General features: G+C 46.4%; 1 protein-coding gene across 2 annotated transcripts in view; it reads left to right on the forward strand.

Moving 5' to 3' along the window:
• Positions 1-1423: 1423 nt before the first annotated feature.
• The window catches only part of zswim5 (zinc finger, SWIM-type containing 5), a 43526-nt gene continuing 28728 nt past the window's right edge, over positions 1424-16221 (forward strand). For both annotated transcript variants that reach the window (XM_079511696.1, XM_079511697.1), the window contains exon 1: positions 1424-2113. In XM_079511696.1, the coding sequence (XP_079367822.1) occupies positions 1471-2113 (643 nt within the window). In that variant the 5' untranslated portion in view covers positions 1424-1470. The remainder of the gene's footprint in view (positions 2114-16221) is intronic.

Genomic DNA, 16221 nt, shown 5'->3' on the forward strand with positions numbered 1-16221 from the left:
AGCTTGCTTATGATCCTTGACTATATTTATTTGATGTATTACCATGTGTTGTTCTTGCTTTACTGCAAGTCGCTCTGGATTTGGGCGGGAACCCGTTTTGGTGTTAGCATTGGTGTTAGCATTATGTTGTGAAAAATAGCAGATCTACAAACTCATAGCGCGCCACCGAGTGGCGCGCTACGAGCTTGTAGGTCTGCTCTTTTTGAAAAATCGAAGAACGACTGACATAGAAACATAGATTTTTCAGAAAACTGTCAGTTTTTAGAAGACATTTTTAGAATCTGATCTCAGGTCAAAATGGGTTAAGAGCGTCTGCTAAATGCCTAAATTGTAATTGTATGTGGGTCAATGCATCATCATCATCATCATTATCATTATCAAATATAGTTGGTGCAACCACACTTGCAATTTCCCAAAATTGCACATTTTCTAGTTACAATATGTTTTGCACTGTATTTGCACTGTATTGTATATATATTATAGGCTATAAGTCATACATTGTATGACTGATGAATTGAGTAGACTACAATGAATTGACCACAAGTGAAACAAGCCCCCTGGGACCTTTTTGTGTTAATGTATCATTTTGGCATAACCTATGACTGTACTGTCAGTACTACCTTGAACTGTTAACAATCTTGTTAGTATTCAATCAATATCAATCAATCAAATGTATACAATGCAGTGGTATTATTCACTAACACGCGTGGGGGTGGGAGCATCCGTGTGCACGCACGCACGCACGCACGCACGCACGCACGCACGCACGCACGCACGCACGCACACACACACACACACACACACACACTTCGATACAGTACATTTTGATCATTGACAGTATTTGCATATTATATTACCATATCCATATATAAGTCCATGTGTTATTTGTATGCTCACCATTGTTTCCTGCTGTATTATTGTTTTGAGTGGTGCAACTACTCCATGTCCCTATGTCCATCCCTATGTCCCTATGTTTAGAGTACCAACAGGAGGCGCTGTTTCACCACTCACTTCAGACTGGTCTGATTTTTTATATGCTTTTACTGCACTTGATGTAGAAGCTTTGGCAATATTTTTGCATTTTCATGCCAATAAAGCTAGGCTATTTGAATCGAGAGAGAGAGAGAGAGAGAGAGAGAGAGAGAGAGAGAGAGAGAGAGAGAGAGAGAGAGAGAGAGAGAGAGAGCTACCACCACCATGCGATCTGGGAGTGTTTTGTTATTGTGTGGTTTAGTGACGTAGCGTAGGAAGCACCTCCACCCCTCTAGCTCCTCCCCCTCCTCCCCCCCCCCCCCTCCTCCTCCTCCCACTCAGCCCCCCCGCTGGGCTGCACCTCCTCCTCCCCTCCTCCGGTTCGTGCAGTTTGTTTCCTGTGTGTGGTGGTGGCTGGCTGGCTGCTCCGTGCGTCGTTCAGCTCTCTCTCTCTCTCACACTCACACACACACACACACTAGTGTTTATCGGCTCACCATGGCGGACGGACGCAGAGAACGAGAACAACCGCCTCACCACCTCTCCGCACCCCCGGCCAGCAAGCGGCCCTGCCTCCGCCCGGCTCCGCGGGGCCCCGGCCCGGGAGGACTAGGGGGAGGACCAGGCTACGGGGGACACGGCAGCGGCTGCAGCGCCTCCCGGTACCCGCGCTCGTCGCCGGAGTCGCTGCTGGACTGCGCCGCCAAGGCGGTGGCGGAGAAGTGGGCCTTCGAGCGGGTGGAGGAGCGCTTCGAGCGCATCCCGGAGCCCGTGCAGCGGCGCATCGTGTACTGGTCCTTTCCCCGCAACGAGAAGGAGATATGCATGTACTCGTCGTTCCAGTGCCGCGGCGCCGGGTCCGGGGAGGACGGTGGCGGGGCCGCGGCGTCGGGGACCGCGGCGTCGGGCACCGGAGGAGCCGGGGCTCCGGGGGGGGGCTCTACTGGAGGTACTGCCGGGACTGGAGGGGCTGCTGGGGCTGCCGCCGCTAGCGGAGGATCTAACGGAGGATCTACCGGGGCTGCTGCCTCTGCCCTGGCCGCGGGGAACGGGACGGCGGTGTCCGGGGGAGAGGGGCTGCCGTTCCGCCGCGGCATCAGGCTACTGGAGACCGGCTGTGTGGAGAACGTGTTGCAAGTCGGTAAGTGGAAAAGAGAAAAAACAAGATAATGGTGGTGGAGAAAAAAACACGACACAGCAGCACTTTGGACCGTAAACCAAACACCACCACGGTGGGTTCGATCCGGACCGGACCGGATGGTAGCAGGACGCCTGATCATATCATACATGATTGATAGAAGTTTTGGCCTGGTTCGGTTGGTTGGTCTGTCTCTTCCGTGGAAGGAAATAGGGGGCAAAAAAAGTGTTGGAAAGTGAATCTAACGCGTCGTGTGTCGACGGCCGCGTGTTGGTTGGTTGTTGTTTAGGTTTATATTCGGTACTTTAGTAGGTTTAGTAGGTTTTTGGCCGTGGTTTAAATGAAGCTTATGGAGGATATTTTTGACTAGTTGGTTGTGGAGCGGAGTGCTCTCTCTGGTCTCGCGGGGGGAAGAGGAGAAAAAAAGGGAACTAGGTTTTCATTTCAACGAAAGAAAAAAAAAAGTGTCGACGCGACGGATTAACGTTTCTTTCGACACTATTTTTTCGTCAGAAACATTGTTTTGTTTTCGTCGAGCCCGACGATATGTCTACATCAAATAGGCATTTTTTATTTTTTTAATAATTATTTTGTATTATAAACGTTGAAAGGTTTCAGTTGGTGTGTGTTTCTGTGGATAGTGTTTCTCTCTCCGTCAGCTGCTGTTTAAACATTAAAGGGCTGCCCAGTGTGGAGTCGTACAGCCTGTCTGCTATTCGGTTGATTTTTAAGTAGGCTACGGGGTCCATTTGGTTAACACAATCTCTGAGAGTTTTACACAAAATCATCACACTTTGTGGTTTTTTTTGTGTTGGCAACTATCAGCACTTTTTCTGCCTTTTTTTTCTTTTGCTTCCCGTCGACGGACAGAAATTCAGCCTCTCTCTCTCTCTCTCTACCCTTTCAACAGCGAAAGGAAAGGGGGGATGGAAGAGAGAGAACACGCACACACACACACGAGGATACAATAGAGAGCCCGACGTTATTATAAAGCGTCAGTTTTTCGCTGTCAATTCCTCGTCGGCGCTGAAGTCGTTTTTTTGGAGGCTATATATATATTCTGATGAATTCATTATCATATCGACAGAGAGGGATATCATATGCGACAGTCAGGAACAAATAAACAACAAAGGCGATTATTATCGGGGTCTCTTATTATTATGATGATTAATCAACGGGCAACAATAATCCGCTTTGATCCACACAACACAACCCCCCCCCCCCCCCCCCCCCCCCACACACACACACACAGCGGCATAGCTTTTGTTTATTTGCTTTGCTGCTGTACTCACTCTGGACAGGACAAAGAACCTCCCGTATATAGTATAGTATAGTAGCCACCATGCGTGGAAAATATGTGCTGGCGTGGTGTGGAAACCAACACATATGTGACGAGTTGTTGGGGGGCGGGGGCGTCCATGTTTATGATTAATAACGCAACACCTGCCCCCCCCTCCCCCTTTTTTATTATTATTAAATTAAATTGTGTGATTTGTGTTCGGAAGCGGAGCGTTTTGTCTGCAGCAGTCAGTCAGTCAGTCGGTTCTTCTTCTCTTCGTTTGCAACACAATAGCCCCCCCCCCCCCATCATCCAGTTCAAATGATCGATAACCATCTCGCATTTCCCACCGAGGAGGCAATCGTTGCGGAAAAGGCACCACTCTGGGCTATTTTCAAACAAAGAAAGAGCCAATTTCTCACAGCTCTCTCTCTCTCTTTCTCTCTCCCTCCCCTTTTGCTATTCAAATTATGATTTGGTTTCCTTTACTTTTAAAAGGGGTTTGAGGCATGAAGCACACAATGAGCTTTTAAAAAAGCCAAACTAACTGCGAACAATCGACGGTCCAAAACGGCTTTTTTTTTCTCTCTCTCTCCCCCCCGCCCCCCAGCCCTTCTTCTTGGGTCCATATGGTGGTGTGTGCATTGGGGCTTATCTTTGGGTTTCATGTTTCTGCGAGCCAGGCCTGCCTGGTCGGTCTATATGGGAAAGGCTGTCGCTGTAAACTATGCGTGCCATGTTTTTAAGTTTACCGACTAATCTGTGGCGTTATCTAATTCCATTAGCTAACTCAAGCATGGGCCCTTGATCTGGCAGGCAGCTCACCGCCAAACGTTACTGTGTGACTTGAGGAGGAGGAGGAGGAAAAAGTGGAAATGGGAGTCACTCTTGGAATGTTCTTTGCAGGATCAGTCAGCCACAAGTTATGCAAGTTTGCTCTGCACTTGCAGCTACTTATGGCACTGGGTCGATGAATGAGTATTGTTTGTCTACAGGCTGTGTGCCAGCTGTACATTAACCCATTTTTGGACTGAGGTCGATTTTTTTTCTTCATGTCAAGGACCCCCAGAATTATCTCTTATTGGGCCACGGACCCCCCATCTCAAAATATGTAGTTCCAGGGACCCCTCAGAAGCCAATATTTTTTTTAGTTAAAAATGTTCGCTCTGAAATATATATTCAAAGATTTGTGCCACATTTTCACGACTTTTCAAAAATAGCAGGACCTACAAGCTATGAGCTTGTAGATCTGCTATTTTTCAATAGCTAAAGTAGAACAGAATGCTTAAAACACCAAGGGGTTCCCGCCCAAAACGGGTTAATACCGTCCGCAGTATATTTGTGTACTATAATTATGTATGTTATTTGTTCATTCCAAGTTCTGAACATGTGTATTTTTTATGTAGGTTAATGTTGGTTTGTAAGCAGACAGAGTCATGTGTTGTATATGTGCACAGGCCTATGCTACGTGGACTGTTGACAAAAACATGAAGGGTAAGGCCAATTTCCACAGACTCCCCCTTTTCATCATAAAACATGGACATAATTAATTATGGTATTATTGGCCCTGTTAAATTGTGTAGTTTATTATGGTATAATCATCATATTATGTCCTCTTTGCGGAAGTAAGGGAGGTGCTACTTACTTTTACAAACCTGTTGTGATGATGACTAGGAGAGTAACCGCTTTTAGTCCCTGCCTACAAATACATGCAAGAAAATCCCATGGTGGCTCGTTGTTGCTCGCTTCACAGAGGATGTAGGCAGTGATGTAAATAGGTTTTCAAAGTAATGAGTCCCGGGATGCAGGGATGGTCTTTTCGATGAGTCCCAGGGACATATTCAACCACTTCAACGACGTTAGGAGTCATATTCTTCCCTTTTTTTTTAATACAAATTGCAGCATTTAACTCCCATTTCATTTAATATGGTTATAATGCGTGTTATATTCATGTAGAAAACAGAAGAAGAAATGATTATTATAACTAAAGCTAGCAAAATAAACTAGAATAAAACAGTACAGTAGTGCATCCCGTGGATGCAGAGGTCGTTGTTTTATAACTATAAACTGCGTTTTGGGATGCAAAATGCACCCTATTTAAATCTCTGTGTAGGCTATGTCATCTAATGTTTGGATAAGACACTAGGCCCTTGGAGGTCTACTAACTTTCATTTTTAGTTCAGTTACTTGACATTCTGACGGTTAAACGTGAACTGCCGTGCACCCGGCCGTAAGCAGGAAAACTTCCAGTCTTACCTGCCTCACCAGTGAGTGGTTCCAGGCTTCCCCCTCAAGGTCAGTCAAGGCACACCGACCGCTTTGTCTCTCTGTCAACAAACAAAACACAAGGCAGGTTTTTTTTAAATGGCTGCAAGACAACAGGAAAGGATTTGCTGACTGGCTGCTGCCTTGTTCTTGTGCTTCTGAGAGACCACGGGAACCGGTTACAGCAAAAGATGTAGTAACTGCCTGCCTTACTGGCATGGTGGTTAGTCATTCACACCTCCTTGTTGTGGAAGAATGGAACTGTAATTGATCATTTTAGATGATTGCTTCAACATGATCTGAATGGCATGCAGAAAGGAACACAACACATTCAAACTTATAAACACACCCAGTACAGATTGCATACTAAAATTAAGATGCAATCATCTCCACTATATAGTCATACCCGACGGACTTGGTATACACTACAGGACCAGATCACATCTAAAGTTATTTATTTCGATTTTGTGAGTATTTGGGGTGTCTCTACCCTTTACCAGCAGTGTCACAGGGAATTGTAGTCCATTTCTGAGCCATTTGTAAATTACTAATACTCATAAATTACTAATAAACCTAAAATATTAATCTCGGTTGCCTCCGGGAGCTTTTAAGCACAAATGTGAGCACAGCTTGGCAAACTTGGCGAACCCGGGCGGTCTTCTTCTTGTGGTTTATTTAACGGTATGATTAAAGTGAATCACTATCTCCAGACAGAATCATATTCTGCATGTGTCTCCACTCCACAGTGACGGGCATTGGTGCGCATAGTGAAATCCTCAGTGTTATTTTAACTCTGACGGGTGTAAATATGAACCCGGGTGGGCGCATTTGGGGGAAATGATCAAACTCTGTGTTAACCCATTTAGGCCTGACCTCGAAATTTAAAAAAAATCTTCTAAATCCTCCAGTTTTCTGAAATAAATATTTTCACGATTTTTCAAAAATAGCAGACCTACAAGCTCGTAGCGCGCCACTCGGTGGCGCGCTATGAGCTTGTAGATCTGCTATTTTTCAATAGCTAAATTATAACAATGTTTAAAACACCAAAAGGGGTTCCCGCCCAAAATGGGTTAACTCTGGACGGGTGTAAATATGAACCCGGGTGGGCGCATTTGGGTGAAATTCTCAAACTCTGTGTTAAATGAGCACTGAGGATTTGAGAGTGTTCTGTAACATGCACCTCAAAAGGTTCTTGGCACCACAGCAGCACAATGGTTCCGATTGTTGCAATAACTGTCCCATTGCTCTGTCTAAAAACTGCAGATCTACAAGCCCACAACGCATTGCAGTGCTGCACGCTGTGAACTAGTAGATCTGCAATTTTCGCTATTCGTAGTACAATAAAGTATAATACTATACAGGGGTTAAGTGGTAAACCCATTTTGGGCGGGAACCCCTTTTGGTGTTAGCATTATGTTATGCTTTAGCTATTGAAAAATAGCAGATCTACAAGCTCGTAGCGCGCCACCGAGTGGCGCGCTACGAGCTTGTAGGTCTGCTATTTTTGAAAAATCGAAGAACGACTGACAGAAAAATTTTTCAGAAAACTGTCAGGATGTAGAAGAATCTGATCTCAGGTCAAAATGGGTTAAACAGGCTGTGCTTGTTGAAGGGCTTAGTCAGACGTGTCAATTCTGAGGCAGTCAGAAGGCCGTGCTCATGTTTGAAATGAAAATAAAATAATATAATGGAAATAATACGCCTGCACGGTGACGGTAATAGCAGTAGGGCTCAAGATCATTTTAAAGAGGAGCGCAAACTATGCGGGCTGAGTCAGGACTAGGACTAGTATTTTTTTTAATGTATAGTCCTACGTGCTGCAAAATATCACAATGTCAGCCCAGCGAGAGCTTTTAAAATCTCCCATAGATCTGTCCATCTTTCTGTCCAGACTTGTTTTGCCAGAGTTCTAAGAGTTATATTCTAAGAATAGCCTGGAAGAAAACCCGTGTTGGTTTTGAGGTAATTCCTAAAGAGATCTGGAGGTGATGTAATCAGTGTTTAAGTTGAGACTAGCGCATCATGTGGTCTTTAGTTTAGTTTACCCTGCCTTGGATGGCCTGTTTTTGTTTGGCCAAGAAAGAAAGAGGGGGGGGGGGGGGGGGGGCACGGTGGCACAGTCGGTAGTGCTGTCGCCTCACAGCTAGAAGGTCCTGGGTTTGATTCCCGCTGGGGACACTGGGGGCGTGTTGCCCTCTCCGCGTCATCAGTGCCCATACCCGAGGTGGGGTTGGCGAAAGGGCCTTTTTGTGTGGAGTTTGCAAGCAGCTTGGACTCCTCATGCATGGAAGGAGGCATGAGGTCAGTCCGCTGCCCCCCCCCCCCCCCCCAGGTTGGCAGAGGAGGTGTAGCGCCCAGGATTACATTAGATCATTGGCACTGGGTGAAAAAACTGGGTTGCAAAACCCAGTTTTTTGCAAAAAATGTAAAAAAAATAATAAGTAAGAAAGAAAGAGAGAAATTGCACATGGCATCCTTTTCAGCAGCATACTGCAAATAATATCAATTACCCCCAACTCAGCCTGGAAACCAGACGAACCTGCCCCAGGAAAATAATAATGCAGTGATATTAGTCTGGCCCTGTCAGGCTAGGAATTAATCAACTGTATCTACCGTATCTAATGATATTAGCATTTTTAAATAGAAATAGTTTAGGAATATCTTTCTGTGTCTGTCTTAACCCATTCAGGACGGGAACCCCTTTAGGTGTATTAACCCATTTAGGCCTGACGTAAAAAAAACAAAAAAAAAGTTCACTCTGAAAGAATATATACTATTCAAAGATTTGTGCCACATTTTTACGATTTTTCTAAAATAGCAGACCTACAAGTTCGCTATGAGCTTGTAGATCTGCTATTTTTCAATAGCTAAACCATAACATGATGCTAACACCAAAAGGGGTTCCCGCCCAAAATGGGTTAAAGATCATGTTATACCTTATCTATTGAAAAATAGCAGATCTACGAGCTCGTAGATCTGCTATTTTTTTTTAATCTTGAAAATGTGGCGCAAATCTTTGAATATATAATATTCTTTCACGGCAAAAACGTTTTAAGTCAAATCTTTGCTTCTGGCGGGTCCCTGGAACAACATATTCTCAGATGGGGGTCGGCTGCCAATTTCATATAATTTTTGGGGTCCTTGACATGAACTAGTTTGAGTTTGAGACACTGACAGAAACATAGGTTTTTCAGAAAACTGTCATGATTTAGAAGACTTTTTTTGTAGAATCGACCTCAGGTCTAAAGAGGTTAACCCATTTTGACCTGAGATCAGATTCTAAAAACGTCTTCTAAATCCTGACAGTTTTCTGAAAAAGCTATGTTTCTATGTCAGTCGTTCTTCGATTTTTCAAAAATAGCAGACCTACAAGGCAGCTCGTAGCGCGCCACTCGGTGGTGCGCTACGAGCTTGTAGATCTGCTATTTTTCAATAGCTAAACCATAACATGATGCTAACACCAAAAGGGGTTCCCGCCCAGAATGGCGTAAGTCTAAAACAGCACGGGCGTGTCGCCCGGCCCGGCGCTATACCAGTCAACTTGGTCTCCGTCTGCCTCGGCCTCCATTATTGGCAGTGCTGTCTTATTGAAGTGACGTGAGCTCATCAACAACTCATTGGCCCATGTGTTGATAATAATCTGCTCGCAGCTCCAAGTCATAATTAGAATAATCAAAGCTAAGTGCGCGCGTGTGTTTGTGTGTGTGTGTGTGTGTGTGTGTGTGTGTGTGTGTTTGTAAGCTCAGCCCCTCGTACCCCCCCCCCCCTTTTAAGGTCTACATAAAGTCCACAGAGATGGAAGGAGGAAAAGAGAGGGGGGGTTGACTCAAGCTTTAGGATTATTGGGTCATGCTTTGTTACCCAGCTGTAGAATAAAGCCTTGTTCACAGAAGGGGCGCGGGGGGTGGTGGTACGCGTGCGTGCGTGCGTGCGTGCGTGCGTGCGTGCGTGCGTGCGTGCGTGTGTGTGTGTGTGTGTGTGTGTGTGTGTGTGTGTGTGTTACATAAAACTGTAATGGCTCCCCGACGTCTTTGAAGCACCCATGGCTCCGACAGGGACTCAGAGAGGCAGCAAAGTTGAACAGGCAGATTGAAGCTGTGTGGGACAGTCAGAAGTGGGATTGTGAATTCTACAGTGGGTACCCAGTACTACTCGCTCTGAATCTAGCATGAGAGCGCTTAACACACGCACGCACGCACACTGTCGCAAACACACACACTCACTCACTCACACACACACACACACACACACACACACACACACACACACACACACACACACACTCACACTACACACACACGGTGTCGTGCTTCTTAACCACTCAAGCCCTACTCTTTGTCTTATGCTGGTGTCAAATGAAAATGGCGACTCGTATAGCCGATTGATTGGCAAATACAGGGACGCCAGGTTGGATGTGGAAGTGCTGTGGAATATGATACTAGTGTGGGGTGGGTGGTTTTTTGGGGGGGGGGGGGCAGCAAGGGAGGGAGGGGTCCCCTGTGAAACAGAAGTTTTTATTTCACTTGTTTGATTTGCTATACAATAAAATATGCATGAGCGTGACGGATCAAAGCCTTGCGTGCCACAGTTAAGCCATTCTGGGCGGGAACCCCTTTTGGTGTTAGCATTATGTTATGCTTTAGCTATTGAAAAATGGCAGATCTACAAGCTCATAGCGCGCCACCGAGTGGCGCGCTACGAGCTTGTAGGTCTGCTATTTTTGAAAAATCGTGAAAATGTGCCTGATATCTTTTAATATATATGTTCTTTCAGAGCGAGTTTTAATTCAAATCTTTGCTACTGAGAGGGTCCCTGGAACTACATATTTTCAGATGGGGGGGTCAGCGGCCAATGTCATATATATTTGGGGTTCCTTGACATGAATATGTTTGAGAACAACTGACATAGAAACATAGCTTTTTAATAAAACTGTCAGGATGTAGAAGACATTTTTTAGAATCTGATCTCGGGTCTAAATGGGTTAAACCTCCCAGCCTGGAGTGATGAAAGTTCTGCAACGCCTAGCATCACAGAGTTCTCCTGGTCCCTCGTGGGGGCTCCCCGGGCCTAGCATCACAGAGTTCTCCTGGTCCCTCGTGGGGGCTCCCCGGGGCAGAGCAGCAGGCGCAACAAAAAAGTGAAGAATAGTTTTATAATTTCACAGCTTATTCATCTATGATTTAGTTACAAAACAGTCACGCTTTCCCAGATGGCGCGTCCCCCATGCCGGTGTTTCCTAAGACGACTCACTTCCTCAAGAACTGTTTCTTTTTTTCTCCCCTCGTCGGCTTCCTTGTTGTGTGTGTAAAAAAACAACAACAACCCAGAAAGCTTACGAGCCCCTCTGGTGTGAAAAAGTCAGCGATTGCTCCGGAGTGTTCCGATAACCCATTTTGACCTGGGAACGATTCTACGAATGTCTTCTAAATCCTGACAGTTTTCTGAAAAACCCTATGTTTCTATGTCAGTGGTTCTCAAACATTTTCATGTCAAGGACCCCCAAGATTATCTGTAATTGGCCACCAACCCCCATCCTAAAATATGCTGTTCCAGGGACCCCTCCCCCAGAAGCAAAGATTTGAGTTAAAAACTTTGTCTCAGAAAGAATATATATTCAAAGATTTGCGCCACATTTTCACGATTTCTCAAAAATAGCAGACCTACAAGCTCGTAGTGCGCCACTCGGTGGCGCGCTATGAGCTTGTAGATCTGCTATTTTTCAATAGCTAAAGTATAACATAATGCTTGAAACACCAAAAGGGGTTCCCGTCCAGAATGGGATAAAAGAGAGTGTTTGAGATCATGCAGTGTATGGCTCATCTCGCCTCTCCTTACCCATTCTCTTTATGATGTAACAGACCTACCAAGTGGCTCATCTCGCCTCTCCTTACCCATTCTCTTTATGATGTAACAGACCTACCAAGTGGCTCATCTCGCCTCTCCTTACCCATTCTCTTTATGATGTAACAGACCTACCAAGTGGCTCATCTCGCCTCTCCTTACCCATTCTCTTTATGATGTAACAGACCTACCAAGTGGCTCATCTCGCCTCTCCTTACCCATTCTCTTTATGATGTAACAGACCTACCAAGTGGCTCCTCGTCTTCTTACTTCTCATCCTCTCTCTCTCTCGCCGCTATAAGACATTTTTCAATTAAAACTTTAACAGTTAATAATTAATCGAAAATTCTGCGCCCAATTCTATCATCGGGCGGTTGGTTTTCTGTGCTGTCTGCGCCCGCACACGGGCTGAGGAACGAACGCACATGTGGGTCGGTTAAAAAAAAGGTCTCCCAGTGACTCCCCACCGTGGTATCCACAGGCACGTCTCATAAAAAGATGCCATTGCCTGGCTCTGTATCGCAAATGGTCAAATACATATTTGATTAAAACCATTTTGGGCGGGAACCCCTTTCGGTGTTTTAAGCATTATGTTATGCTTTAGCTATTGAAAAATAGCAGACCTACAAGCTCGTAGGTGCCGCGCTACGAGCTTGTAGGTCTGCTATTTTTGAAAAATCGTGAAAATGTGGCACAAATCTTTTAATATATTCTTTCAGAGTGAACGTTTTTAACTCAAATCTTTGCTTCTGCGGGGTCCCTGGAACAACATATTTTCAGATGAGGGTCGGTGGCCAATTACAGATAGTTTCTGGGGTCCTTGTCATGAAATATTGAGCACCACTGATACAGAAACATGAGGTATTTCAGAAAACTGTCAGAATTTAGAAGACATTTTTTGAAATTTCGACGTCAGGCCTAAATGGGTTAAGGAATATAATATGCCTTTTGTATTCTTTCATTAAAGTGTAGATTTTAGACATTGTGGGAAATTAATATTCTCAGATGAAAAAAAAAGGCGTTTATCAACTAACCGTTTAATTAATCGATAAGGTTATCAAAACTCATCAATTACGATAATTCCCATGCCTATAATTTAGACCTGGCAACGGGTGTCCGGCGCACCAAACAATAGCAGATCTACAAACCTGATATGTGTCGCCGGCCGCAGCGCAGTGTGTCGTGAGCGTGTGTAGATCTCCTGTTTTCTGTGTGTTGCGCCGGGGGCGACGCACAGCGAAATCTATCACGCCCACTTCTTTACTCCACGCAAAGGGAGGGCGAGGAGTGACTCAGGGTGGCATCATGCTCCCTCTATATGCTGCTGGGGCAGTAAAGAGGCTGACGCAGTCAGCCCAACGACGCCTGATCATAAAAAAGTCTGTTCCTCTTACACAGGAATCTCCTCCACAGTTCAACTGTAAAGCCCCAAGGGTCAGGGCGAAGAGGATCAGGTTTTCACCTTTTTCTTTTTTTCTTCTCCTCTCCCTTTCTTTAACTGGGCCTGTATAGGAAGAGAGGCTTAGAATGCGGCGCCGTCGATCATGACTCGTTGCATGCGAGGGCGGACAGCTGCGGGAAAGTTCTCTCAGTAGTTAGGCGTCACCGTGCTCACTCGGGGCGACAAAACGAGCCGGGTTTTTATTGATGTCATGCCCACTCACACACAGGCGTTTGAGCTTGTGCACTTATGTGCTTGTGTGCTGCTGCGTGCGTGCTCATTTGAACCCACACCATGTTTAAGATCTGGTAAGGATTGCCTCCCGCACACATGATGGCCATTTCCTCTGAACTCTTGAAAGGACTACAGAGAGAGGAGAGTCTTCCTCCCGGTCGGTCTAAAGGAGTACAGAGAGGAGAGTCTTCCTCCCGGTCGGTTGAAAGGAGTACAGAGAGGAGAGTCTTCCTCCCGGTCGGTCTAAAGGAGTACAGAGAGAGGAGAGTCTTCCTCCCGGTCGGTTGAAAGGAGTACAGAGAGGGGAGAGTCTTCCTCCCGGTCGGTCTAAAGGAGTACAGAGAGGGGAGAGTCTTCCTCCCGGTCGGTCTAAAGGAGTACAGAGAGGGGAGAGTCTTCCTCCCGGTCGGTCTCGGCACTCTGTGGCAATTAAACCACAGCGTTTGGGGGAGTGTAATTCAGCATCTTCTCGGCTGATGTTTCGTTTCGTGTGCAGATGTTGTACTAGTCATCTTCTTTACTCGTCACTGCACTGATCATTTAGTTGGACACAAACATGTCAAGACGAGACGCGTCTTCTGTCTTGTTCTTGTCCCTTTGTCTTTCCTCTCCGTATCTCTGCCAGAGTATATCATATCACTCCCCTTTCTTCTTTCCCTGTGTGTGTGTGTGTGTGTGTGTGTGTGTGTGTGTGTGTGTGTGTGTGTGTGTGTGTGTGTGCCTGCCTGCCTGCCTCTCACTCACACTCTCTCCCATGGTTCCTAGTGTCTCTCACTCACACTCTCTCCCATGGTGCTGGTGTCTCTCACTCACACTGACTCTGTCTCCCATGGTGGTGCTGGTATCTGTCACCAGTGTCTTTGTATTCTAGGCACAGCTCATTCTGAGACACCACTTCGCCCACTTAAAACAAACACGCACGCTCTCTCTCTCTCTCTCGCACGCACGCACGCACGCACGCACGCACGAACGCACACACCGATTCTTTCTCCTGCCCTTCCACAGACAGACAAAATTTAATCAGCGTAATTAATTCCATGCCTTGCCTGCCGTACTCAAAGAGGAAATCAGTAAAACAAATCATCCCCTCACTGTCACTGGCTCTCAGGAAGACTTGTGAAGAGTTGCGGCCATTAGGGGTGATGCTGCTCCGCTGTTGTCTTCATCAAAGGCCCCCGAAAAGAGATGAAGCCATGCTCGTCTGTCAGTTGGAATGGTGTGTGTGTGTGTGTGTGTGTGTGTGTGTGTGTGTGTGTGTGTGTGTGTGTGTGTGTGTGTGTGTGTGTGTGTGTGTGTGTGTGTGTGTGTGTGTGTGACTGTGTGTGTGTGTGACTGTGTGTGTGTGTGTGTGTGTGTGTTCTCTTGGTGAAGAGGCTAAACACAAACAAAACGTCTTTTTTCCTTCTCCCCTCCTTGTTGTTTTTTACACCGGTGCAGTAAAGCGATTACAACACAACCCGTTAGAATTAGCCTTTGACCTCCACAGATATCCTCTTTCTTTTGTTTGTTTTCCTGCTTCCCACTCCTTCCCCCTCCTGTGCGTGCGTGCGTGCGTGCGTGGGTGCGTGCGTGCGCACGCCTGTGCGTCTGCAGTGTGTTGATCACACGTGAACGCTGTGTGCTTATTTGTCGGCCTGATGCCGTGCTCTGCAGGCATGTGGCCTCGCTCGTCCCGATCACAGATGCTCAGGCTTTCATCAATTTCTACCTTTTTCGCGGGTTTCTTCTGACCGGCACGCACACACACATGCACGCACGCACGCACGCACGCACACACGCCAGCCTCCACACATTTCCCTACGCGACCCCCTAAACCGGTGACAGACCCCTGTCAGCGCGGCAGTCTGTCTGTGCACTACAACAACTGTGTCGTCAGTCAGTTTGTGGGCACCGCAATGCATACGCAATTACGCACATCCTGCTGATCTGCATAATGTGCAGCAATGCTTTGATAAAAGTCTCAACCGCCACCTGCATTTTATTTTGACTGCACTTTACTTCCTATTGTGCTTTGTTTGTAGACGTTTATTGGGAGATAATGTTTTTTTTTTTTTTGCTGCAATACTTGGCCGTTGAGATCAATGGTGTCCTTGTCCTCTGCTATGCACACACACACACACACACACACACACACACACACACACACACACACACACACACACACACACACACACACACACACACACACACTGATACCATGCAGCTGAACCAGTTATTGCCCTGATCCACACCTGTCATTTATTGCCCGTGTGTGTCTGTGCGTGTGTGTGTGTGTGTGTGTGTCTGCGCTAACTTGTTCTTTTACTCATTTGGCCTCTGTCCACGTGTGTGTGTGTGTGTGTGTGTGTGTGTGTGTGTGTGTGTGTGTGTGTGTGTGTGTGTGTGTGTGTGTGTGTGTGTGTGTGTGTGTGTGTGTGTGTGTGTGTGTGTGTGTGTGTGTGTGTGTGTGTGTGTGTGTGTGTGTGTGTGTGTGTGTGTGTGTGTGTGTGGGAGAGAGAGAGGCGGGAGGGAGAGGCATGCAGCAGCAGTTAAAAGACGAGGCCGAGGCCTGTAGACTCTAGACAGGCCCATTATGTCCTTGTTTGGTTGTAATTGCCTAACAAATGTTGGGGGAGCCCGAAGTGACAACACAGAGGAAGAGAGACACGGATGCAATGCAATATGCGCGCGTGCACAGTGCGCACGCACACACACACGCACGCACGCACACACACATGGACACACACACACGGACACACCACACAAACACACTCACACTCACAGACTGACACACATACATACAGAGACAGCATACAGAGCGTACGTGCGTGGATACATACGTGCGTATGCGCGCACACACACACACACACACACACACACACCACACACACTCACAGACTGACACACATACATACAGAGAGAGGAATACAGACGCACGTGCTTGAGCGCGCACACACACACACACGCGCGCCAAGGACAGAGAGGTGTCGAGACAGAGGCCGCGCCAAATCAGGCAAAGAAAATGGAACATTTTGCCGATGCATTATGGAAAGAAATCCGCTTATTCAATTA

Source organism: Electrona antarctica, assembly GCF_951216825.1.
Source record: "Electrona antarctica genome assembly, chromosome: 1".
Taxonomy (NCBI): domain Eukaryota; kingdom Metazoa; phylum Chordata; class Actinopteri; order Myctophiformes; family Myctophidae; genus Electrona; species Electrona antarctica.